This window comes from Candida dubliniensis, chromosome 1 (genome assembly GCF_000026945.1).
Source record: "Candida dubliniensis CD36 chromosome 1, complete sequence".
Lineage (NCBI taxonomy): Eukaryota > Fungi > Ascomycota > Pichiomycetes > Serinales > Debaryomycetaceae > Candida > Candida dubliniensis.
This window is the reverse complement of record NC_012860.1, coordinates 246595-269559: the sequence shown is the minus strand read 5'-3', so window position 1 is coordinate 269559 and position 22965 is coordinate 246595. Positions and strand designations below refer to the sequence as shown.

The 22965-nt window shown below is 34.5% G+C and overlaps 11 protein-coding genes and 1 pseudogene across 11 annotated transcripts, besides 1 other annotated feature; 7 read left to right on the top strand and 5 right to left on the bottom strand. All coding sequences in view use genetic code 12, as the record gives it.

Annotated features, from left to right (window-relative positions):
* Window positions 1-79: 79 nt before the first annotated feature.
* On the bottom strand, window positions 80-1354 carry CD36_01180 (conserved hypothetical protein; the record flags this gene model as incomplete). Its single annotated transcript, XM_002416750.1, has 1 exon — window positions 80-1354. The coding sequence occupies one exon, from the start codon at window positions 1352-1354 to the stop codon at window positions 80-82; it is 1275 nt and encodes a 424-aa protein (XP_002416795.1).
* A 676-nt stretch (window positions 1355-2030) lies between these two features.
* On the top strand, window positions 2031-2483 carry CD36_01170 (TRAPP [20 kda] subunit, putative; the record flags this gene model as incomplete). Its single annotated transcript, XM_002416749.1, has 1 exon — window positions 2031-2483. The coding sequence occupies one exon, from the start codon at window positions 2031-2033 to the stop codon at window positions 2481-2483; it is 453 nt and encodes a 150-aa protein (XP_002416794.1).
* Window positions 2484-2552: 69 nt separating this feature from the next.
* On the bottom strand, window positions 2553-4427 carry CD36_01160 (mitochondrial protein, putative; the record flags this gene model as incomplete). The annotated part of the gene is made up of 1 exon (XM_002416748.1): window positions 2553-4427. The coding sequence occupies one exon, from the start codon at window positions 4425-4427 to the stop codon at window positions 2553-2555; it is 1875 nt and encodes a 624-aa protein (XP_002416793.1).
* Window positions 4428-4901: 474 nt separating this feature from the next.
* On the bottom strand, window positions 4902-5951 carry CD36_01150 (aldo-keto reductase, putative; the record flags this gene model as incomplete). The annotated part of the gene is made up of 1 exon (XM_002416747.1): window positions 4902-5951. One exon carries the CDS (start codon window positions 5949-5951, stop codon window positions 4902-4904), a length of 1050 nt encoding a protein of 349 aa, XP_002416792.1.
* A 980-nt stretch (window positions 5952-6931) lies between these two features.
* CD36_01140 (conserved hypothetical protein) lies at window positions 6932-7705 on the top strand (the record flags this gene model as incomplete). Its single annotated transcript, XM_002416746.1, has 1 exon — window positions 6932-7705. One exon carries the CDS (start codon window positions 6932-6934, stop codon window positions 7703-7705), a length of 774 nt encoding a protein of 257 aa, XP_002416791.1.
* Window positions 7706-7920: 215 nt separating this feature from the next.
* On the bottom strand, window positions 7921-9172 carry CD36_01135 (annotated as a pseudogene).
* Window positions 7921-9172: a sequence feature (CGD orthologue described as being similar to retrotransposon GAG protein, but Fasta hits using this sequence do not show this;~apparent genomic rearrangement; lacks splice consensus sites; in-frame stop codons).
* A 322-nt stretch (window positions 9173-9494) lies between these two features.
* On the bottom strand, window positions 9495-11426 carry CD36_01130 (multidrug-resistance genes transcriptional activator, putative; the record flags this gene model as incomplete). Its single annotated transcript, XM_002416745.1, has 1 exon — window positions 9495-11426. One exon carries the CDS (start codon window positions 11424-11426, stop codon window positions 9495-9497), a length of 1932 nt encoding a protein of 643 aa, XP_002416790.1.
* Window positions 11427-11650: 224 nt separating this feature from the next.
* Window positions 11651-13042, top strand: CD36_01120 (flavin-dependent monooxygenase, putative; the record flags this gene model as incomplete). The annotated part of the gene is made up of 1 exon (XM_002416744.1): window positions 11651-13042. One exon carries the CDS (start codon window positions 11651-11653, stop codon window positions 13040-13042), a length of 1392 nt encoding a protein of 463 aa, XP_002416789.1.
* A 90-nt stretch (window positions 13043-13132) lies between these two features.
* On the top strand, window positions 13133-15145 carry CD36_01110 (meiosis-specific HOP1-related protein, putative; the record flags this gene model as incomplete). The annotated part of the gene is made up of 1 exon (XM_002416743.1): window positions 13133-15145. One exon carries the CDS (start codon window positions 13133-13135, stop codon window positions 15143-15145), a length of 2013 nt encoding a protein of 670 aa, XP_002416788.1.
* Window positions 15146-15927: 782 nt separating this feature from the next.
* Window positions 15928-18144, top strand: CD36_01100 (conserved hypothetical protein; the record flags this gene model as incomplete). The annotated part of the gene is made up of 1 exon (XM_002416742.1): window positions 15928-18144. The coding sequence occupies one exon, from the start codon at window positions 15928-15930 to the stop codon at window positions 18142-18144; it is 2217 nt and encodes a 738-aa protein (XP_002416787.1).
* A 204-nt stretch (window positions 18145-18348) lies between these two features.
* On the top strand, window positions 18349-19206 carry CD36_01090 (exosome complex component RRP40; the record flags this gene model as incomplete). Its single annotated transcript, XM_002416741.1, has 1 exon — window positions 18349-19206. One exon carries the CDS (start codon window positions 18349-18351, stop codon window positions 19204-19206), a length of 858 nt encoding a protein of 285 aa, XP_002416786.1.
* A 166-nt stretch (window positions 19207-19372) lies between these two features.
* On the top strand, window positions 19373-21442 carry CD36_01080 (carboxyl methyl transferase, putative; the record flags this gene model as incomplete). Its single annotated transcript, XM_002416740.1, has 1 exon — window positions 19373-21442. The coding sequence occupies one exon, from the start codon at window positions 19373-19375 to the stop codon at window positions 21440-21442; it is 2070 nt and encodes a 689-aa protein (XP_002416785.1).
* Between the last annotated feature and the right edge of the window lie 1523 nt (window positions 21443-22965).

Sequence of the window (22965 nt, the reverse complement as noted above, 5' to 3'; positions counted from 1 at the left end):
CAATTTTGTTTGCCTACGTATAGTACATAAGATTACATCGTGCTGAGAGAACAAAGGTGGCTTTCCAGAGAATAATTGGTTATATAACCTTTTCCATGCTAGCAGATCTAGAGACTGTTCTACTGACTGCTCTACTAGTGACTCTGCTAGAAATTCTACTGCTGGGCCTAGATGGAGTAACAGGTTCCTTTTGGTTTTTCTGTTCTTCGAAAAGATTGACAAATTTTTGAACTTTACCAACTTTGATAAATTTGAATTTTTTATTTTCTTTAATAAACGAAGGCACGTCTTCGTGATTGGAATTGTAAGCGTACTCTAGACCATATCTTTCATCACTCATCATCGAGAATGAAGTATTTGAGGGCTTTCGAGATAAATCATTTGCTCTTCTAGTTTTAGTTGGGGAATGAAATGGCAGCTGCCTAGAAATCTTGATCACTTCATTATCTTCAGCAAACCCATGTTTTGATGGAGAAATAGGTAAGGCTAAAGACGGATTTGGGATATTTTGAAGATCGAAATCATCTTCGTTTTCACAACTAACTTCAATTAAATCATCCAAACGCAATGCACCAGTTTCTGGTTTAGCCATAGATGGCGTCTCAGGTAAAATTAGAGAATTTTCTTTCTCCTCGGTACTTGACGGTTCTTCTTCTTCTTCTTCTTCGACAATATCTTCATCGTCATTATGTCTTAAATTGCTTATATTCTTTATAAAATCATGATTATGCTTGAACGTTTTCTCCTCATCACTTATGTCATGGAAAATCTTTTTGAATTCATCAATTAGAGTATCATTAGATTTTAGTGGTTCAAGGCATTTGCCAAATAATTCTCCATTGTCTTCACTTTCACTGCACTCTATGGTGGAATCACTTATGTCATACGACAGATATTCCTCCTCTGAGTACTTGAGATATATCTTTTTGATATAAGATTCAATTTCATCCATGAATTGGCATTGCTTCAATATTGTGTAGCTTTCATTATGCTCAAATTCAATAGCATCTTTTGAACAGTCTAGTAGGACTAGTTTCACGGTTACAATAAATATCTCTTCTGATGGTTTATATTCCCAATTCTCTTGTTTTAAAATACGTAAAATATAGTGCTTATTGGAATGGATGTTTATCAAATCTTGCAAATCGGACAATTTCATGGATTTATTTCTTGATACCAAATTATTTAGTTGAATATTTATCTTTATCACAGATGGTGATTGATTTCCCTTTCTCGGAGCATGTATTAGATTGTATATCTTGCTGGAAATATTCGAGGAAAATATAAAGTTGGGCTTGATAGGGTCCCATAAATTGCCATTCAGTAGACCCAGGGATATCAAAGTTATCAGCATTGTCCCTGTGTTTTATTTGTTTGGTTGGCTAAAAGTTTAGTGTTGTTTTGTTTTGTTTTGTTTTCTTCCTCCGAAATGTGTTTTCTATTTTATTTTATTTTTTTTTCACTTTGTCAAAGGGTCTGAGGAAAATTCAACGTCGACCAATCAAATTTAATGTCAAAGTTTCCTTTTATGAAATAGTAAAGTATGAATAAACCAGTCTAATGACCTTATATTTTAATTTAATTTAATATGATATGATATGTAGATATATGCCTCCTGACTCCTGATTCAATTTTTTTTTTTTTTTGCCCTTTTGTTTCCTTTTTATTTTTATTTTTTCTTGTTTATCTGACAATGGTGCGAGCGAGCTAGCTAGTTTGTTCCATTCCTTACTTACATGCATACCATGCGACTAGAATGTATGAGTTGTCTATGCACCAATTCAGCGAAAATAAAAACAACCTCAGACCATTCTTACATCTGTGTTTCACACGACTCTTTTTTTTTTTTTTTTGATAGTATTTCCATTTTATTACACAACTGACTAACTGACCCTTGTTAATTTTTTTTTTCTTACTTTGCCTGTTGTGAAACTGCTGTACAAGTTCCCCCTATTTTACATATAGCAAGGAAATAAAGAAACTATAGAGTCCTAGAAGACAAGTCTGTATTTTTCTTGAAAACCAAATAAATGTCCTCATCTTATTATTTCTCCATTATTGGAACTAAAGATAATCCGTTGTATGAATTAGAATTCTCCTCGTTTAAAAGTGCCAACATTTCAACAACAGATAATGTACCGGGAAAATCGCAGTTCCCCCAATCAACGAAAGAATTACTCCCGTTTATTGCCAATTCATCTTTAGATCTTATTGACGACCAAGCATTTACCAACAATGTATTAAATCTAGGCAAGATAGATCAATTCTATGGGTTATCGATAAATGCTTATATCCTACAAAGCCAAGTGAAATTTATTCTATGCTACAACTCAAAAGAGGAGAGTTCAATTAAACAATTTTTCCAAGAAGTTAACGAGTTATACGCAAAGTGTTTAATGAACCCTTTCTACAATGTCGACGATGCCATTGTATCGCCAGATTTCGATTTGAAAATCAAACAATTGGCTAGAAAGTATTTATAAACAAACAGAATGTCGATTTCAGAACAACAACAACAAGAGACAATATATACAAGGTGTTATGTTGGGTGTTTATTTTTCTTCTGATGGGGAAGGTGGATTTTCTAACACCTTTTCGGTTTCAACTTTATAATCACCATCCTTGGTCTCCACAAGAATACCCTGTGCCTTCAAAGTATCAAACATGTCCTGAGGAATCCAACCTCCAGTTGCTGAAAATGGACTTGAGACGGTTTCTAATTGGTAATCGCTCAATTCCTGTTGATGTTGATCCAAGTATTCAGCTGTATATTCTATTGGGAATTTTGTATCCTTGGAATTTACTAGCTCGTTGGCAACATATGCTTCCCACATAGCTTGTAATTGGACGATGGACCCTTCAACATATAAATAGTCTTTGCCGTTCTTTATATCCAAAGCTTGCAAATAAGGACTTTTCAAAACCTTAATGTGAGGAGAAGCAACAGCAATCAAATCGTGTCTGTATTTATTCAATTCAAGTTCCCACATTCTTTCATTTCTGGTCTTATAATACATAAAATCGTATTGCTGTTTCTCCAATTCTTCCATTTCCTTATATCCTGGAACGTCTTCTTCTAAATTGTAGATTTTAGCACCTTGATAAGCAACAAATTTCGGATAGCTAGTCAAAATAAATGGCTTGATAGTAGATCCTTCAAAATCAATAAAGTAGTTTTCGCTTTCCGTGTGTTGGATAACATTCAAAGGATCTAAATCCGGTATATACAATCTTGGTTTAAATAACTCTTGAACATTCATAATTGACTTTGATTTGTCATTAATTAATTGGGGAGAAATTTTCTTTAAGTTTTCAAAAGTTTTAATTTGCTTGGTGATTAAAACTTTATCATTTTCATTGGCTCCAGCATCGGCATTAATTAAAGCAAGTTTGCTTTTTGCGTTTTCCAACTCAATATCAGCAACTGACTCTAACAATGCAGTTGTGTTTGAAGCATCCCAAGGACCGTTGTATTGGTCAATAATGGATTGCTGCAACTTGCTTTTATTTCTGGTGAATTGTCTTTCAACACTTGGTCCAATTCTCCAACGGTTTGATAAAGTTGAATCAGTTTCGCCTTCGTAAGGAACATCATTCTGTAAGGAGCCTTCGACATCATCATGGAAGTATAATGAGCCAAATTTCTTAAATGTCACACTTAATATTTTGTCCTGAAATTGGGCAATTGGATCAATCACTTCATGCAAGTTTTTGTTGGTTTCTTCAGAGTCTGGCAACAATGGGTGCCATTTTTTCATCAACAATTCTCCAGAAATAAATTCTTGTAAAATAAATGGACTCTTAAGTTCATTATTGGAATCTACACCATACGCCAAAACTCGTGGCACATTCAAACCCAATTTCAATTTTAAGAAATCGATTGTTGCTACTTCACTTTTCAATTTAGAAGCAATTGCAGCATCGGAGTCTAATTTGTAAGGAATACGTAAAACCAAGTCTTTACCAGTGTTCAAAGTGATTTTGTAAACACGGTGATGTTTACCCTCATGTATCGAGGCAATTGATCTGACAATAACTTTTTCCTTAGTTGAACCTAATAACTCCTTGTTGTTAGTCAAAACAAATGCACCTTCTAAACTTTTTGGCTGACCAAGTTTTGATTCCAATTGATTGATTCTATCGATAAATAATGTCAACCCTTCAATGGAAAAAGTGGTTTCTCTCTGTTTCTTTTTGGATTTATCGTTAGTCAACCAGGAACCCCAAGTATATTGAAAAAATTGGTTACGTTGTGGATCTTTGGTATCAGAAAGCTTGGTATAAATTTCATTGGCACTGTTAGATGGTGGTGAGTCGGTTGAATTTTGACGAATCGAAGTTCTCAACACAGCTGACAATAAACCACCTTGACTGGTTCTGGTCAACTGGTTTAACGTTCTTGAGTATCTGGCAACTCTTGATAACATTTTTGAAAGATACAGATTTGTAAGCTGCTGGTAGTATTAATTATGCAAAAAAAAATAAAAAAAAAAAAAAGAGAATTGTTGCAAGAAGTTTTTGCTGGAGAAATTTTTTGAATCGGCAGGGACTGGAAATCAGCGAAAAAACAAAATTTTTCAAAAAGTCAGAGAGCAGCAATTCATCCAACCCCCCACAGTTCAAAGCAACTTTTGCAAGAAACCATTTTGTCCAGCTATAATAAATACTTGAAGCAAACAAGGCATTTATATTTAAAATATTGATAGCGAAATTAATTCAAGATGATTTACACAAATTTCTATTATCATCTATATAAAAAACATCGAATTGCAGACTCTGTATCACAACATTATTCAAACACAAATGACAACAATCTCACTACGTTCAACCACTTTTTGAAACTTCTAGTCACATCTGATCAAAATGGATATACCACAAGCAAATATTCAAGCTGCTTTTCTTTAAGCGGTTACGTTCTTAGGAACATAAGGTTCCTCTAAAAACGTTTTTTCTTCCTTAGTTAATTCAAATTTCAACGCTTGCAAAATATCATCGACTCTTTTAACGGATGAGAGTCCAACAATGGGATTGAAACCTTTGCCAATAACCCAAGCTGTAGCAACAACGGCCATACTCACATTGTGGTCTTTTGCAACTTTTTCAACTCTTTGAATAATTTCTTTATCTGCATCTGACAAAGTGTCCAACCCCAATATTTTGAACCGTTGTTGGTCTAATTTCTCTCTTGAATTTTCTGAGACGACACCAAGTGAACGAGCCAAAACCCCTCTAGCAAGTGGCGACCAAGGAATAATACCTACTTTACTCAAATAGTTGGTTTGACAAAATGGAATCATTTCTCTTTCCTCTTCTCTATAAATCAAATTATAATAATTTTGCATACTAATGAATTTGTGCCAACCATGTTGTTCGGCAATAAATTGCAATTGAGCAAAATCAACCGCTCTCATAGAAGAGGCACCAATATATCTGGCAAATCCTTGATCAACCACATCGTTCAAAGCCCTCATTATTTCTTTCTTTGGTGTGTCTTCATCCAATCTGTGGATCTGGAAAACATCTAAATAGGTCCCCAATCTTTTAACAGAAGCTTCGACAGCATCAAATATATGTTTCCGAGATAACCCATTTCTATTGGCATAGTCCTTATCTTCGAAACCTGAGGTATCTGCTAACGAATATCTTCCAGTATTGGGTTCGACACTAAAGTAAACTTTACTTAATATCACAATTTTATCTCTTGGAATGTTATACTTCTTGATAAATTTCCCAAGCAATTCCTCTGACTTACCGTTTGAATAACTATCAGCAGTATCAAATGTACGTAATCCAACATCATAACATTTCTTTAAAATAGTGAAAACTTCATCTTCATCTTCAATGACCCATTCAGCCCACTCTTTGGAACCAAAACTTAAGCATCCAACAATCAATGGTGAAATCTTAAGGCCAGATTCACCTAAGTTACTATACTTGACTTCAATTGACATGGAAAAAGAAAACAAAAACTTGTGCCTAACGATGTTGACTTGTAAAAAATCAATTATCTAGTTAATCTCAAGTGGAAAAAAAGTGAAATCAACACAAATTTGAAGCACATGTGTGTGGAGTTATGTGTCGCATCCGTGGGTTGAAATCGGAGCAGAGCGGAATGGCCTCGGGCCAGAGACTCTTTAGCGGTACAGATCAAATGTTCAACTCTAGTACAATTCATCAAGCCGTTATGGAACCAGGGCCATTTAACTCAAAGTTTCATCATGTCTTAGTTCTATGCGAGGTTTTTGGTTTCAGGAGATTAATACTTGTGATAAGCAATTTGTCTATGCATTGGAGTGACTCTCGTTTTGTTATACTAGCTAATCAGTATGTGCGATAAGAGAATCTTCTGTTCAAACACAACAGCAATTCCTACAATCCATACAACCCCTATAAAAGAAACAAATAAAAATAATAATTCTTATCAGAAATAAGATCAAATAGTTTCCAATAATGCTTGACTATGCAAATAGAAAAAAACAACAAACTAATATGAACTGAAAAGTATTGGTGGTGAGTGTGTGTGTGTGGGAGGAGGAGAAAGAAAGAAAGAAAAAGTGCGTGATGATAAGTTTTGTTTTTGTTTTTGTGCCATTTCGTCCTTATTTCTTTTGCTCTCCTTCTTTCTCCCCCCCTTACCACCGCTACCATGATTGTTATTATTATCCATAATTGTAACTAGCATTATTACAACCTCTAAAAAAAAAAACGTTTGATCTTTTTCTCTAGGTTAAGTTTAACTAGAGAGAAAAAATGGCAATTATGCAAACTCTTCCTGAAAATTGTTACATAATACTTTTGGGTTTTTTTTTTTTATGAAATAGAATCTGTTTATGATTTATAACTCATATTCTTTAAACATTTTAAACTCTTTTCACTGATTATTGTTGAAGATAATATACTACCTACTCAATATTTCAATTTGTTTATAAAAATGTCCCATCCAGCAGCCAGTGTTCGATCTATTTATAGTGGGAAGGTAAATCTTGACTCACCTGACGAATTGTATAACCTTGATAGTAACAACAATAGTAGTGCTGAAGTTTCGAGCATTTCCCAATCCACATCATCCACTAATAACCAAAACCTACCAAGAGTTCAATTAGAAGAGGTTTCGTCCTCACAGAGCCAACACCGTGTAACTTCAAAGAATTTAAAAAGTCTAGAGAACAGCACACTCGTCAAGCCTACATCTAGATTTGATAATAACAACTACAACGGAACCAATTCGTCACTTGTTTCCACTGAGTCGGAATACCAGAACGATTTAATTGATGCGGAGTCGTTAGATACAGAAGGTGACAATGATATCATTGCGGCTCCACTGCCACTGGACTATGCGGATCCATTTTCAAGACCACTATCACGAAACTCCACAACTAGTTGTCTTTCTACAACTGCAACAAAAGACGGGATAGAAGGGAGAAGATTTCGTCGTCATGGTCCCACAGCTTATTCAAGCCATATTATCTCAGGTATGATGCAGCAGCAGCAGCAGCAGCAGCAGCAGCAGCAGCAAAAACTCCTTAACCAACAGAATCCAGCCAAAAGTTTGTTAAATAATGAAGATGAGCATTACACTCTTTTGGACTCAGCCAATGCAAGTGTTGCCAGTCTTCATCATACTTCTATTTATCCAAGTACAAGAAGTAGTAGTAGCAGTAGTGGTTCCGAACCTACAGTATCATCTAATGTCAAAGAGGACTAGAAATAAAAAAAAAAAAAAATGGATCTCCGACGTTAATAATTTATGTAATTTTGTATCTTAAATCATATTGAAATTTATTTTCAAAAAAGTATTCTGTATGTAACTCTTAAATGCTCATAATGTGGCAGTAATTATACTATTTATGCCTCCATTTGGCACTAGAACATACCAAGAAAACAATTAACTTGCAATATAATTTTAATGTCAATTGACATTCAAATTCTTCCTCTTCTATTCCATTTTGAGCTTCTTTAACTCTTACCAGCATATCTTTTGCGTGAAAATGTATTCCCCAAACCTATATGGCGAGATCCCAATTGTGTGCCACTGGAATGAGCTGCCCTTAATTGACTGGTTCTAAATTGTTTCTTGCTTCTGTCACTTTTGAAAATAGCAAAAACTGAATTAACGGCTTCTCTTTGGGAAATCAACTTAGGCTCATAGGAAGGATGCTCTCTGAATTCCTGAAGAATTTCTTCAAGAGACAGAATAATAAGATAGTCATTCATTAACCAAGTCTAAAAATGATTGTTAAGCACCAGGCATAAGACATCACCAACTGACTCTTTCACTGCAAAATAATACTTCATACCTACCGACACTTGATCAAGCTTAATTAAAAACTTGTTGATAGGGTCAAAAGAACACGTCATAAACTTTCTGTTCTCGTCGTTGAAACTGTTCTTGTATCCTGGACCGTAGATAAAACCTGCAATGGTACTTAATCTTGAAGTGAATACTCTGCTAAAATTGACTCCGGTATGATGAGGCCAATCCCATACTTGAGACAATCGAACATTGCTCTCCAGATTACATATAAAATAGTCAGAAACTTTTTTTGATTGAAGGAATCTTACAATTCTTTCGTCAAGTGAGTCAATACACCTTTTTCAACCAATAGCCTGTGCTTGGGATATGCTTGACCTTTTCAGTCTCGTAATTGAACGTTTCCCCAGCCAAAACAGCCTTTTTGATACCACCATATAATTCAAAAAAAAAAACGGTTGAAAGCCAAAATCCATTCAACCACAATTTCACCATTGCCTTGTTCATAAACGGGGATATCATTGAACAACGATAGCAATCTCCGGTTTTGGTGTTCCGACCAAATAGCAAAACTGTCAAAATCTTCAATTATTTCATAATCAGCAGAATCATTAGTGTCGATGAAACTAGGGGTAATTGTATGGTAACCCAAGCTTGAAGGTGACAAGTCAGAGTCCTGATTTTCTATGCTTTCTGATTCATTGATCAATTCCAAATAATTAAGTTCATTATTGACATTTATAGCTTCATCATTCTCAGTTACCGAAAATTAGATTCTGTTTCGTTGTTGGAATTTCTTAATTCAGCAGTGACTTCAGCCACTATACGAGCCTTGAGTTGTTCTACCAACTCTGCAGGACTATCCTCGATCGAAGGGATTAAAGGTGTATTTGGAGCAGTTTCAGTGTGAGATTCAGACATAATCCTTATTATACTATTTTAAAAAAAAGAAGTAGATAAACCAATAGAAAAAGTAAAACTTGGAGTGTGATAAAACTTATGATACGTTGTGTGTTCTAGAATGCAGGGGTGGCAAATTATTAGTATGAGGCATATTGTTTAATAACCTGAATTCTTTCCTAAGAATACTATAATCTTTTTATCTATACTTAATTTAAGCATCCAAGCTTGGGTATTGTGACAGTATTACGCCAAAATAACATGCGAAATGGCAAATGTATTAACTACTACAATAAAATGAATAAATAAATAAATATGATAGTACATACTAAACCTCATGAGATCAAAAATTGTACATGAAATCAGTATCGATACATAAATCAACTGAATGAACATTCAATATCTCATGATAAGATGAACTTGCACCTAATAGTTCCTTGGACAAATTGTCCATATCACTAACATGACCATCTGATAAAGTAATTTCTAGCAACTTGTTTTCAATTTTTCTAAACACCTCAGCACACTTCTTTGCAACTATCCAATCACTTCCAAATGCTTGAAAAATTTCAATACAGTAGCAAATTTCTGTTTTCGACTCCATAAGATCTATTGCCCATTTACACAAACAATAGAGGATTGTGGTGCATACCATCAAAAAACGATACAAGGTGGTCCAATTCAATGGTAAAAGCTTAGCCTTGAACAACTTATAAGTGTACGACAATGTTTCTAAACACGACTTGCCGAGAATATCAAGTAAATCCTGAGCCGGTCTTGGATTCAAATAAGAAGGACGATACAAAAGAATTAACAAATGATTATATCTCGCAGTATACCAAGGAACCAGTAAATGAAAAGAAACCGACTGCCTGACAGATGTGTTGGCATTATCGACAGATTTGACCTGATAATACCAATCTTCAATTTCCTTACGCAAATCCGATAATATTTCCTGACAAACTTCTTCTTGCAGTTTATCCTTGTTGATAAAATTCTTGTAAATATTTACAGAATGGACTCTTCTCAAAATTCTCCCTTCCAATCTACGCAAATTGATCACTAATCTGTTAACAGCAATATCCTCTGTCTCGTCTTCTTCTAAAACTTGAGGGAAGGGGACATTTATATCATCATCTTGAAGAGCAACTGGTCTTCCAAGCGAAACAGAACTCAACCGATCAATATTATAGACTGACCAAAATAATCTTGATCTCATTTCAATTTCTTTGGCAGATAGGTTTCTTGCATCTTGATCCAGAATCTTGTGATTCATTCCTAAATGAATAGCTAGTCTTGTCAATTTGCCCATGATCTCCCAAGATGTATATTCAGCTGGATTGAAAAATGAATATAATGCAAGCAAACTTAAATTTCTCACATTAATTAGACTATTTGTGGATAAGTTGTTATGAACATGGGATAGGGCCATCGACACAAAATATTCAGATAATTTCTTGTCTCTGCTAATAATCCCTGTACGTTCCAAACCAGTGCTTCCAACAGCCAATACCATATACAATTCATAAGGATCATGATGAGAATCTAAATCTACGATTCCATCTTCTTTGAACAATTTTTGAAAATTCTCCAAAAATTCTTTCTTGTGAATCACTGGACATATTCGATAGTTGTGCTGCATGAACAGACCGATAATTGATGTTAACAAATCTTTATCTACTATTGGTGGGATGATACTCACATTAGAATTAGTCTTAATACCCACAGCACTAATTAGCACTTTAGATATTTGTTTCGGGTACGAATGGAAATTGGGAGCTCTAGCATCAATCGAATTTAATATTGGTGGTGTATGAGACCGAGATGACGACAAGGATTCGCTCGTATTTGTAGTTGGTGGTGGTACTGCTGCTGCTGATGCTGCTGCTGATGTAGTGGTGCTCGTGCTCGTGCTTGCTGCTTGTATGTGTCTAAACAAATCATTAGGTTGGGATTGATTAAGATACGAAAAACCTGTAAACGTTTCACTCACCATTGGCGAAGGAGGATCTAAAGTAGATTCCAGGACCGTTACCTTGCCATTCTTGCTTTGCCTTGGTTTCCGTTTTACATAGGTACATTCTTCATTTGCATTCTCACAATTCACACAATGTGGGGTGCTCTTGTCACATTTTTTCTTTAATTTCCTACACCTTAGACAACTTGTTAACTTTGGCATATTCTCAGGGTGTCTTAGAACAGCTGGATTATTAGCAAGATTTGACGTGGGTTTTTGCACTCTAAACTTGGAAACTATGGAATCTGTTGGCCTCATTGGTGTGTTTGGTGTTGAGCGAAGGTGCAAGCACTAAGATGACTGATTTGGGAATCGCCTTGTGGAGGGAGGAATAATTTTCTGGAGGAGTGAGTATTTAACTGGGTATTCTTTTTTTCGGTTCTGTAAATGCTCTATTTTCAGTCGCGCCATTCGTTCATTGATCTACCACCCCTACTAGTCTTTTTTTTTAAAAAATAACCTTAGATCTGAGTGTGTGAACAATGACAAAAGAACAAATTGATGGACCACGTTTTAAACGTATAGCAGTGATAGGGGGTGGACCTACTGGATTGGCTGCTGTTAAAGCATTAAGCTTGGAGCCTGCTGAGTTTTCACGTATTGACCTTTTCGAAAGAAGAGACCGATTAGGCGGGTTATGGTATCATTACGGAGACAAGTCATTAGTTAAGCCTGAAATTCCTAACGTTTCTCCTTCACAACAAGAGATCACTTCTGACAACGCAACACCAGCTGACGAATATTTTTCAGCAATTTATGAATATATGGAAACTAATATTGTGCACCAAATTATGGAGTATTCTGGTGTGGATTTTCCTGTCAATTCGAAAAAATACCCGACCAGATCCCAAGTTCTAGAATATATCGATGATTACATCAGATCGATTCCCAAAGGAGTAGCTAAAATTAATTTGAACTCAAATGTGGTATCATTGGAAAAAGTCAACGAGATTTGGCATATAGAAATTGAAGATACAGTTAAGAAAACTTGTGTTAAGTTGGAATATGATGCGGTAATTATTGCCAATGGGCATTTTAGTAACCCATATATACCTGATGTGCCTGGGTTGTCATCTTGGAATGAGCATTATCCAAATACAATCACCCATTCCAAATATTATGAGTCGCCTGGCAAATTTAGAAACAAACGTGTTTTGGTGGTTGGGAACTCAGCAAGTGGGGTAGATATTTCTATACAATTGAGTGTCTGTGCCAAAGACATTTTTGTTTCCATAAGAGATCAAGAAAAACCGCATTTTGAAGACGGGTTTTGCCAGTATATTGGACTCATTGAAGAATACAATTATGGAACTCGGTCGGTACGAACAACAGATGGGCTAGTGGTTAGTGAGATTGATTACGTGATATTTTTTACTGGATATTTGTATGCTATCCCATTTTTGAAACTGGAAAAAACTATTACAGATGGATTTCAAGTATACGACTTGTATAAGCAAATTTTCAACGTTTACGATCCATCCCTCACATTTTTGGCTCTATTACGTGATGTGATTCCAATGCCAATATCCGAGTCTCAGGCTGCATTAATTGCCAGAGTTTATAGTGGAAGATATAAATTACCACCCACAAGAGAGATGGAGAGAGATTATCTACTGGAATTGAAGGAAAAGGGGAAGGGTGGAAAATTTCATAATTACAAATATCCACAAGATGTTGCATATTGCCAAATGTTACAGAATCTTATTGATGAGCAAGGTGTGCGTACCCCTGGGTTAGTGGCACCTATTTGGGATGAATCGTTGATTAAAAAGAGGAGTGAAACTAAGGCTGAGAAAAATGCACGATTAGAAAATGTGGTTGAGCACGTTAAACGCTTAAGAGCAGAAGGAAAAGACTTTTCTTTATTAGAATAGATATGGGTTATAGATTAGATTATGTCTCCGGATAGATTGACTATGTTATGAGGATTAGATTAAGTGTGGCGTTTTTGTAGAGTCTCTTTTATGACGAGGTGTATTTTTGCAACCATTTGTTTACATCTTCAATTGCCGTATTTCATTTTTACAACCAGAATTTTTAAATGTGAAAAACAGAATACAAATACTACACTTTTCTTTGCTAAACAAGAGACAATAATGGATCAAACAAGGTCTGAGAGTGAATCACACAGACTAATTCAAGAGTTGATTGCAGTTTCGTTGTACTGTATTAGTTACTTAAGAGACCTTTTTCCTGAAGATTACTATTACGATTGCAAGTATTATGATACAGCAGAGCCAAGTTCAGACTCCAATTTTATTTTAACTAAAAAATTACAGCAAAAAGGCAATAATGAAATAAATATGTTCATAAACTATATTGACAAAGGAATTAACGAAGCTATCAAATTGGAATATCTAAAAGGTGTACTGTTTGAAATATTCTTATCAAAAGTGCAGCCAGAGCTCATTTGTGAAAGCTACTTATTTACAATCAACTACTTGAGCCAACAAGTGTCACTAAATGACGCAGTATCTTTTCAGGCAACTACAAATACTATAATCCAAAGCATTCTGGGAATTATTAAAAGATTGATTTTGCTAACACAAACATTTGATAGACTACCAGACAAAAAATATTTTGCGATCAGATTGTTGTTTAACGAGTCTTGTCCAGTTCTGTATCAACCACCATATTTTCAAGATACTACTTATGCAAAACCCAGTTCAATAACTGTTGAACAAGAATACAGTGGGTTAGAAATTGGTCAAATAAACGCTTACACTAATTGTGTCAAAATGAATATTTTGGTTGAAACTTGTAAAATGGAAAACTGTAATAGTATTGATCCCTTCGACTTGGTTGACAAACAAAAATACCAGTGTGAGGCTCTTTCATCTTGTGACGTTGATTTGGATGAATATTTAGACCATCCAAATACTATTGAGGTACAAATTCTGGAACCAAAAACAGGCACATTTGACATTGTCAATTGTCGAAAGTGTAATGCTAGTATTTATCCAGTTGCTTATGGGTATGATAAGTCATTCAAAAATTCCATCACTTGCTTCAAGTGTTTATTGCAAAATAGATTTGATGACAATTTGGGTATCTTAATGAGCATACGATTATTATGGCAATTTTATATGATGAATGAATTCCCATCTTTTGAAAAGTCAAAGGAATTGATACAGTTGGTTCATACTGGTTCAATTGTCCATGTTTTCAACAAAATGTTTAGTGACAAATTACTTGTTGTCACAAATAAAGCAATGTTCCGTCCCAACACCGTGGACTTTATTGCAGGATGTGGAAGCTTTATTCCTGCTATGGAAGGCATTGTTGCCAATGATGGTAAGCAATTACAAAAATATTCTGAATATTTTGTTTCATTTGTTCCCAGGATGTGCACCTTCCCGTCATTCTTTGCATACGACAAAAAACTCGATTCACTTTATTTCCCGAATTATTTGGTCCAACGAGCTGATTTTGTTTTGAGTAACTTGCGGAAATTCAAAGCTGGTAGTCCTGGCAGACATATCGTAAGATCATCATCATCATCAGTGTCACTGCAGTTGTCAAAGACAAATTCAAAATCTGGCACCATTCGCAAATTAAAAAGTGGTTGCCCAGCCCCTGGCCGTGGCCGTGGTCGTTGTCGTGGTCGTCCCTCATTGGGCTGGAAAAACAATACCTCTGTCTCACAAAACTCAAAGACTCCCTCTCTGTTGAAGCCAAGTTTGTATCAAAGTGGATCTGTTTATTCTCAGTCCAATAGCATAATTGAAAGTACTAATGATATGACACCATTGCAGTTGAATGAAGACAGTTCTCCAACGACTGTAGTAGAGTGCTCCACACAAAATATTTCTGAAACCCTTGACGATTTATCTTTTGAAGAATCATTACAATACTTGTCTCAGTCACAAGAAGTTCAGATTGTAAAGTGCAAACAACAGCAACAACAAGAACAACAATACTATCCCCAAAAATCTTACCAGAAGAAAAAGAGGGCAAGAAAACAAACTTATATTTGAAAGACTAAAATGAGAAGGGGAAAAAAAAAACTGTACACAAAGTGAATGACTTCTGAGTTATATAGAATCTTCCTTTCAACCTTGTTTTCGTGTTTAAAGTTTCCATCTAATTTTGATGTTTTCTTTTGCTAGAAGAGACTGAATGGTTACATTGCTACCTATAATTAGCATAATATATGTTGGGCTTGACCAACAACTCAAAATAAGTATTTCTTTACATTCTCTGTAACATTGAAAAGAATGATTTTTGCTTTTTTTTATCCTCGGTAAGAGAAAATAACAAAAGAAGGGTGTGAGGGGACGCAAGAGAAGAAACTAAGTACAGCACCAGTAAAGTCATATAGAATGTTTTCTTTTGCTATTTTAATTCTTCATCAGTTGTTGGAAGAAACAAAAAGGAGAAAAAGAAATTAAAGAAGAAGAAGAAGAAGAAGAAAAAAGTAACTCCTCAATCGTAGGAAGCACCCAATCCAGAAGAAGCAAAAAAAAATTATAAAAGATCTCATTGCAGCACCACCACTGCCCTTCATTAAAGTACGTAATTGTATATTAATTTGGAAGGATTCCCTGTTTTTTTTTTTGTTGAAAGTATTTTTTTTTTTTGGAAGTATAGAAATCAAAGAGAAAAAATATACATATTTTTCTTTGTTTTGCTTTTCTTTTGGTTGTTCCTATTCATTTTCGATTCCTTTGAATTAAATACTTTTACAATACCATATTGTATCTTTATATAGATACAAGCAACTTTCCAGTGCTAATATACTTATTTGATTGGTTTTACCATGGTTAAAACTACGGTGCAAAGAAGACGTCATACAAATCTGAAATTAGGGTGCCTCAATTGCAAGCGGAAAAAAGTGCGTTGCGACGAAAGTTTACCCGAATGCAAAAATTGTTTGAAAGGTAAGAAAGAGACATGTCTGTATTTGAGTCTTACTAATCAAGAAATCCAAAAGATCAAATTAACTCATCTGTTGAGAAATTCTCAAAATAAGTTGTTGGATCAAAAGTATCGATTGCCAGCAAGTGGTGCAGCAACTACCAGTTCAAAACATTCTTCAACTTCATCGTCAAACGAAACAACAGGTGACAAAGATTCAGAGACGTTCTCATCTGGTGATATTCTTGATTTTAAATTTGAGTTAAAGGATTTACCAATAAACATTCCATCCATTGCCTACCCTCCATTACAATTTGACAATATATCTATTAATGACTTCAGCGGTGATGGAGTGGTCCATAATGATGTAAATAAGACCAGTGAAGAAGACGATGACGATCAGGAAGAATTCGAGGAAGTAAATGGAAATGGGAGAAACCATAGCAATTTGGCTGGTCTAAATAAATTTGATAACGGGGTACATTCTCCGACGACATTTAATTGTCTTAATCGAAGTATTTTCCGTCGAGTGCATGCAGATAGTGTGAAAACTAAAGTGCCAGCTGATTTCAGTTTCCACGTTGTTTTGGGAAAAAGTAATTTATTGGATCATTTGAGTGATATGATGTTGGATACACCGGCAACTACGCATCGCAATGTGTTTTCGGAATCGCTTTTGTGTCTTGGAGAAACAATAATATTAAAAGTTTTCAATAAGCGACAGAAGATTTTGGGCACTTATGACCACAGTGAACTAAATTTCATTTCTTGGCTAAACAAGAAATGTTTAGATAGACATGGGTTTTGTCAAGAGGAAATAAAAAATGTGATTACTTCCTTTCATAAAAATTTAGGAAAAGTATCGAGTTGGGAACTTGAAAAACAAATTCATCTTGGTGCTTATGTAAGTTATTTATTGAATTTTGTTGTGTTGATGTTGAAGTTTGGGGCTCAGGCTTATTTTGATTCGTCCAAGGGAATTTTCCAATCTTTTGAGGCATTTTTAGCATATATCCAGAAATACACCAATCAGCCTAGCACGACGGTGGATTTTTTGATGACTAATATTCAATACAATATTATGAGTATTAATGTTCCATCATACCCACCCCAATTTTTATTTGAAATCGAATCCAATTTGAGAAGTTTAGAGTTTGTATTTGTACGTCCAACTATATTCCAAGATGAATCTATTAACCAACGTTTCCAAAAAATTGAGTATCATTTCAAATCATTGATCAAGTTTTTCAGTGGGTATGTGTTACCTATTGTGTATGCGTCGCGTGATGAGAATTCTGTTTCCATCTACCCACCAGAGGCAATATATGAAATATTTCAGGAATGGCATACAAATGTTCCCTCGGAAACAATGAACCATCATCAAAGCATTGACACTAATAATTTCCTGGAATCAGAGTTTTTGAACGATTTATCAACCACATTATACATGTACTATTATGCAGTTGCGGCTGCATTGGATGCTGTCTTCCCAGGGTGCAAATATCTTTATGGTGTCAGCTTTATGTTACCAACAAATAAATTCTTTCACAATATGAAAATAATGACTATAAGTAAAGACAATTTCTATTTGGAACGACTATATCCATTTAAAGTTGATATTTTGTTGCAACGTCATGTATTTTACGCATCAAGGCTATTTGGCTTTTTCAGAAGGAGGTTTTGCTTTTACCACAATTACACTGATTGGTCTAGTCCCTTTGATGACAGCTTGAAAGCCAATAGGTTTAAATCAAGAACTATTAGAAACAGTTTTGAAGCGCCAATTCATAGTTTCAACACCACCTTGATACGTCCTGAGCACTATCCTATCCGCGACGAGAAAGTTTCTTTAGAGTCTATTAAAGGATACCCAATATACACTCGAGAAGACGACACAATTAAACAGCAATTTTATGCTAGGAATATCGAAACTTTGGATTTTTTCAATTTGTCGCAGATTCTACAATACGATTGTGAATCGATGTTGTTGCTTAGAGATTATCGACCATTTGATGATCAAATAGGTTTAACGAGAAGTTCATTAGGTATGGATGTTATTAAAGATTACTATAATGATAAAACAATTATACTAGATAGTTTATTTTCGTTGAATAGATAACGCTGTGTAAGTAGAGTAATATAATATTAGAGCATTTATTTTTGTTTGGCAACCAAATTACAAGGATATTTGTTGTAAGACCTGGCTGAATGATGTGGAAAAAAATATCAGCAAAAAAAAAAATCCTCGATGAAGTTCAACCATCTCATCCTAAATTTGCTTTCTAATTCCATTTTCTTGTTTTAACATAAACGTATATCAGGGATGTCAGAAACAATAATTTTACCTGGAGATAAACTCCCTATAGATGAGGATATATCTACCGTGAAAACCACTATTGGACCTGGTATTTATAAAAAGCCGAAAACTCAAGAATTGATTCCATCAACCGCAGGGATATTACATTATGAGCGAACAAAGTCATCATCATCATCATCACAACAACTAATCTATATTGAATCTAATTCGAAAAGATATATTCCTCATACAAATGATTATGTCATTGGAGTAATTACGGGGGCAATAGGTGAGAGTTATAAAGTTTCCTTGCAAGCGTATTCTACACCAGTATTGTTGTCATTTTGGGCATTCCCGAATGCTAGTAAGAAAAACCGTCCTAATTTGAAGAATGGTCAAGCTGTGTATGCAAGAGTGAGTCAAGATATACCCGAGATTGAAACTGAGCTAGAATGTATTGATCCAACTAGTGGTAAGGAAGGAGGGTTTGGAGTGTTGGATGAATCAGGATATATATTTGATGTTCATTTGAATTTTGCTCGTGAATTATTATTCAATCCAAAAACTATATTTTTGGAAATGTTAGCTACAAGATGTCAATTTGAAATAGCTATTGGAATCAATGGAAAGATTTGGATTAAATGTGGCAATGGTGTGCAAAAGGAAATCAATGATGGTGGTAATAATAATAATAATAATAATAATAATAATAATAATAATAAGAATCAAGATCAAGGTGAAGATCAAGAAATGGCTGATGCAAGTGAAGAGAATTTAAAAGATTTGAAAAGTACATTAGCAGCAGCTACATTTTTAACTCGATGTCAATTTGTAACACAAGATAAATTAAAGCAAGAGTTGAATAATGCATTCCGAGATATTTAAGGCGTCTGATTATAATGTAGAGGTATAGGTTATTTAATGCAATTTTACAAACATAAATACTACAAGCAATTGAAGGATTAAAGGTAAAAATGGGTAAGAGTTGGGGGGAAAAAAGAAAATTTTTTTGTAGATCCATCTCTGCTCTTGTTTTTTTTTTCCCCAATTCATGACTAGTACACCAAAACTAGATGCTAACCAATTAGCAAGACAACGGAAGAAATTAGAAAAGGATCGAAGGAAGAAAGTTTATGATGATCAACAAGTTCAAGGTACCAACAACTCATCAATAGTCTCGAAACGTAGTGTGGAAAAGTTATATACCCAAGTTTTGCAACCTGAGCTTGGAGAATGGTTTCAATATTTTGTCCCCAAGGGTAAAAGACGATCACCAGCTATAAATCGAGGATATTGGATTAGAATGGAACTGATTCGACAAATGGTTATAAGGATAATCAAGGCTAATGATCTGAATATGTTGGTAAATGTTGTTAATTTAGGGTGTGGATTTGATCCATTGGCATTTCAATTGTTATCACTTTTCAAAAATCAATATAATTTGAACTTTATTGACATTGATTACCCAGATTTGGTCAAGAATAAGTATAATATGATTCAACAATCAGATGAAATTAAACGGCTCATAGGTGATCAAAGCAGCAAATCCAGTGATTTATATGTAATGGAAACCGATACTTATCAATTAGTTGGATGTGACTTGAAAGATTTGGCACATTATAAAGAAATACTACCGAAACTAGTGTCACGTAATGTTGAATCATACCCTATATCAATTAATATATTTATTGCTGAAGTTTCATTAGCATATATGAAACCTCAGTTTGCTAACCCGGTAATTGAAGTATCGAGTCAAGTAAACAATAGTCATTTTTTAATACTTGAACAAATCATGCCAGATGGTGCCACCAATGCCTTTGCCACAAAAATGTTGTATCATTTCCAACATTTAAGAAGTCCTATTCAATGTGTAGAAACATATCCCACTGAGCAACTACAAGTGGAACGATTTAAACAGTATTATCAATATGTTGAAATTAAGAACTTGTATGAAAATTGGAAATTTTTGATATACTACCAAATGAAGAAGAATATATCCACAATTGAAGAATTTGACGAATGGGAAGAGTTTATTATGTTTTGCCAACATTACGTGATTGTGCATGCTACTAATATGGACCAATTGATATATAAAGAAGATATTAACGAGGAACAAAAGAATAAAGACGCTGTTGTGGACATGAGTTTTGATTCCTTGGTCGCATTTTCTTACGACGATAGGTTCAATGATGAACAATTGCAATTGAAATTCCCAGCTATTGCATTCTTTAAAGATAAGATTTATGTTAATGGTGGGTTAAAGCAAACTCGAAATGATGAAAATTTGGAAGTTGATTTACAAAGAGGGGAAATTACCAAATTGGATAAACCCGAGATTTTACCGACGGCAAGGATGTGCCATACATTAACCAATTTAGGTCAGAACCTTATTTTAATTGGAGGAAGATCTCGACCAGGGGTATTTTTCAAAGACGTGTATCTTTTTGATACAGCTAAGAAATGGACAAGATTGGCTGATTTACCAATTGGTCGTTCAAGACATGCAACTGTGAAGATCAGTGATGATCAAGTTTTAATATTTGGAGGACTTGACGCATCATCACCAGCTACTGAAGACGGATTGTTTCTTTTATACAACATCAATACAAATTCTTACAAGACCCTCAGACCTACTGGTGATAATAAAGATAATTGTATAAAAAATCTACAAAGTGCATGTATGATCTACGATGGGAAACAGGGGTATATTTTTGGTGGGATGGAAGACACTAACATACCAATTGTCAATTCCAAATTATATCGATTTGAGCTTATTGGTGAAAATAGTATATCCATCAACAATGTGTTTGAACATGGTCTTTTAAAAAGAATTGGCAGCAAAGCTCAGATACTTGGAAATGGCGATAAATTGTTAGTAGTAGGTGGAGTTTCACCAGATCAACTCTTCACTAAAACCACCAATATTGTGACATTAGATTTGAATAATTTTACGTTCAAATTAGTCGAAATACCGATTGAAATAAGAGAAAAGGTCCCACCAATTTTCATTGGATTTGAATTAGTTCAAATTAATAATAAAGTATCGTACATCATTGGCGGTGGTGCTGTTTGTTATTCATTTGGTAGTTGTTACAATAGTGTATATAAATTAGAATATTAATGTACAATATCATATACTAACTTGTTAAGACGTTGGTAGGTTGAAAGAAGATTTTGGAGGGGAAATGAAGACTTTTTGGTTAGAATTCTTGGCGTTAATTAGTGTAAATTCGGTTGGGTTAGTTCTAGTCATTCATTGTTTTATGAGTATTTTCTTTTTCTTCTTTCTTTGTTAATTTTTTTTTTATTTTGCTTCCAATTTGATCTTGCATTGTTATGTGTAGTTGATTACAAATTAATTAATTAATCTGTGGCTTGGTGATAGTTGGGATATTTTTAACTTTTGAATGTTAAAGATTGGGTTACGGAAAAAAAAAAAAAATGAAAATGTTGGGTTGGGTTTGTAATTGAGTTTATATAACAAAATGGGGTTGGATTCTCTTTTCGTTCTGGGTGGCCTATTACACAACATAGTTAAATCTTTCCATGTATAAAAAACTGGGGAAAAGAAAAAGTTTGGTACTGGCTTTGTTTGTAGGTTTATAAAGCACTATTGCCAAAAGTCTGACCAGATCTTGTTGCAGCCGGCGGTACCATCGGGAGTAGTTGTTGAATAAAGAAAAAAAGGTTAAATCTACACGGGATTGTAAAAAAATATTTAGCATATCGTGCATAATTCACCATTTCTTCATTGTAAATTATTTTTCATATTCGTAAGTATAGATTATCACTGAGATTGAAAAATGGAAAAAGAAAAGCTTAGTATCAACCATCTTTTAACGTAGAATATTACCCAATATTTAAATGAAAAAGGGCGTCATTTTATTTGACTAATATCAAATTGTATTGGTGGCGATTCCACAAATACCTAGTAGTAGTTTGAGAGGCAAATGCATACAATCACAAAATGAAATGGAAATAGAAGAAATGTATTTGAACCAACATTAAGCGAAACAATGTCAACAAACGCCGAGTTTAAATTAACAAGAGTGAAAAGAAAAAAGGAATAAGGGATAAAACAAAACAATGCTGATTAATTTTGTCCATGGATTTCAATTCTTTTGTTGTTTTCTCTTTTCTTTTCTTTCAGGACTTGATGCCACCTGGTGAAGGAAAAAGGATAATTTCAGGAATATAAGTTTACTGGTGACTGTTTAGTGGTTGAAAGATTATGAAGTCGGCTTCGGCAGGTACTCGCATATTACAGTAGTCATTCTAACTCCGCCAATGACTCAAAACAAAAAAAAATCGAACGATAATGACTAAAGTGAGGCAATAAATGACGATGCGACAAGTCGGCAGGCAGAGGTCCACCTAAATTTAGATTCTCTCCTACATTCTGTGCAACCGCATGGAGTAAAGATGTGGCGACGACCCAAGAAAAACAAAAAAGGTGACGCGCCAGATATCCGGTGCATAGGGCACTGCGATTGACTGACCACATACTGCACTAATACATAAATAAAGCATACAATTCCCACATCATATTTTCTTCTCCTTGAAAGATGATGAAAAGTATATTTCATACATAGATGCATAAAGTTTGTTAAATGAAACTTACGAATAGTCTATATGAATAGTGAG